Genomic DNA, 2316 nt, shown 5'->3' with positions numbered 1-2316 from the left:
GAGAGAGAGAGAGAGAGAGAGAGAGAGAGAGAGAGAGAGAGAGAGAGAGAGAGAGAGAGCGGGTTATGGCGGAGGAAGATAAGGCGCCCAGCGACGCAACGTCGACGGTGGCGGAGGAGGCGCCGGTGACGGCCGAGCGGCTGGTCCGGGCAGACCTGGAGCCGCGCCTTCCCAAGCCATGTGAGTGCCTGCCCCGTTCCTTCGGATAATTCTTACTGTACGTGCTTTCGGCCACACAGAGGGCGTTGGTTTCAACTTTCATCAGCAAAGCAAACATAACCAACACACATGCATCCGTATCATGCAGACTTGGCTCGAGCTCTGGCCGTGCCGGATGTGTACCATCCTGAAGGAGAGAGCGGGGAGGGGCACGAGCACGGCCAGAAGAGCGTGCTGCAGCAGCATGTGTCCTTCTTCGACCTGGACGGCGACGGCATCGTCTATCCCTGGGAGACTTACCGAGGTAACGCATGGTGATCCGTAGGGTTCTGGGAATGCGTACCCTGTGCACTTATCCGTTGACGGTTTGATTGGTTATGTAACTTATGTTGCACGAATTCTAGGAATGCGGTCGCTGGGCTTCAACGTGATCTTGTGTTTTATAGCGGCAATTGCCATAAATATTGGTCTAAGCTTCCCAACTCTACCTGTAAGTACAAAAGGAGCCGAAACTTGTTAAAAATATATATTATTATTCTATCCCCCGCAAAAATATATATTATTCTATACTCGACATTTTTGTTGTTTAAAAGCTTCACCAAAGCTAGCTCTTATTCACCTTTGCTTTTCATGATGGGTATATACAGAGCTGGATACCATCTCCCTTGTTCCCCATACACATCAAGAACATCCACAAGGATAAGCATGGCAGCGACTCCTCGACGTACGACACGGAGGGAAGGTAACTAAAATCCACACTCCAAACTCGCTTACTACTACTATCTACACCATCTCTCAGTTCTAAAGGAGGTACGTTAACGGTTAACTACAACTGTGAAACAAAATATAGGTTCATGCCGGTAAATTTCGAGAGCATCTTCAGTAAGTACGCCCGCACGGCGCCGGACAAGCTCAGCTTTGGCGACATCTGGAGGATGACCGAAGGCAACAGGCTGCAGTATGACTTCTTTGGGTGGTGAGCACTTAGGAACTCTCATTTCTGCTTCATCATCGAATCATTATTATTTAAATAAAACGGAGGCAAAAGATTCCTCTACTGAAGACGTTGTTTCACTCATGTTTGGCCTGAACTGATGAGTGTTCAGGTTGGTGAGCAAGGGAGAGTGGATACTGCTGTACGTGCTTGCCAAGGACGAGGAGGGCTTCGTCTCCAGAGAAGCTGTTCGCCGCTGCTTCGATGGTAGCTTGTTCGAGTTCATCGCCCAGCAAAGGAGGGAAGCCCACGAGAAGCAGCACTAGAGTCACAGGACTGAGTAGAGTGCAACGTTGTCATCTCGGAGTGTCTTCGATCGTGAGTTTTCAAATGTGGACCAGATTGATTACCTCATCATGTATGCCTAGGAAATAACGACGCGTTTGGTTCGCGATATTCTCACTGTCTTCCGAATACACCGGCTCACGATTACGTTACCAGCGTTTGTTTCGGCCACTTCGGTTTCAGCTCCCGTGTAATCGGAAAACATCTTTCACAAAACCGAAAACACCCGATACAGCCTGGTATCCAATACCGCGCATCCTGATCGTTTTCTTTCCGATCGTTTTCTTCACCATGAGGACGAAGGAGCAGCGACGATGATCTCCCTCGCCATGAGCAGTACCATCGCCGTCCCTCTTTTTGCCTTCGCCGCCGAGCGCCGCCGATCTCCATTTTTCTCCGCCGCTCGAGTTTCGCTGATATCCATTCGCCTCCGCCGCTGAGCGCCGCTGATATCCATTCGCCTCCGCCGCCGAGCGCCGCTGATCTCCATCGCCTCCGCCGTCGTGGACGGCGCCGCCGATCTCTCTTCGCCGCAGCCGTGGGCAGCGCCGCCGTGAGCAGTAGCAATTGTTGTGAATGGCCAGTGATCTCATTTACTGTCACGAGCCATCGGAGCAGTCGTCCGTCCTCCAATCGTCCGGCATCGGTCAACAAGGCTGACGATGGTATTCCACGGCTTTCTACTCCCTTGCGTGAACCAAACACATCTCGTATTCAACTACCTCTAATCTAATACAGTGTATTCTCATTACAATAGTGAATACGTTACCTGAGTTCCAACCAAACGCGTGACGAACGAATACCAAGTTTAGAGGGCTGAAAAGTTGTACACTTTTATATAAGACTAGTACATATGCCCGTGCGTTGCAACGGGAGAG

General features: G+C 50.7%; 1 protein-coding gene across 1 annotated transcript; it reads left to right on the top strand.

The window, feature by feature from the left end:
* Positions 1 to 6: 6 nt before the first annotated feature.
* Positions 7 to 1556, top strand: LOC119359695 (peroxygenase-like). Its single transcript, XM_037625798.1, has 6 exons — positions 7 to 180; positions 308 to 463; positions 564 to 649; positions 807 to 901; positions 1010 to 1135; positions 1266 to 1556. Exons 1-6 carry the CDS (start codon positions 66 to 68, stop codon positions 1417 to 1419), a joined length of 732 nt encoding a protein of 243 aa, XP_037481695.1. The 5' UTR covers positions 7 to 65; the 3' UTR covers positions 1420 to 1556.
* The last annotated feature ends 760 nt before the right edge of the window (positions 1557 to 2316 follow it).

This window comes from Triticum dicoccoides, chromosome 2A (genome assembly GCF_002162155.2).
Source record: "Triticum dicoccoides isolate Atlit2015 ecotype Zavitan chromosome 2A, WEW_v2.0, whole genome shotgun sequence".
Lineage (NCBI taxonomy): Eukaryota > Viridiplantae > Streptophyta > Magnoliopsida > Poales > Poaceae > Triticum > Triticum dicoccoides.
This window is presented reverse-complemented; position numbering and strand designations above follow the sequence as displayed.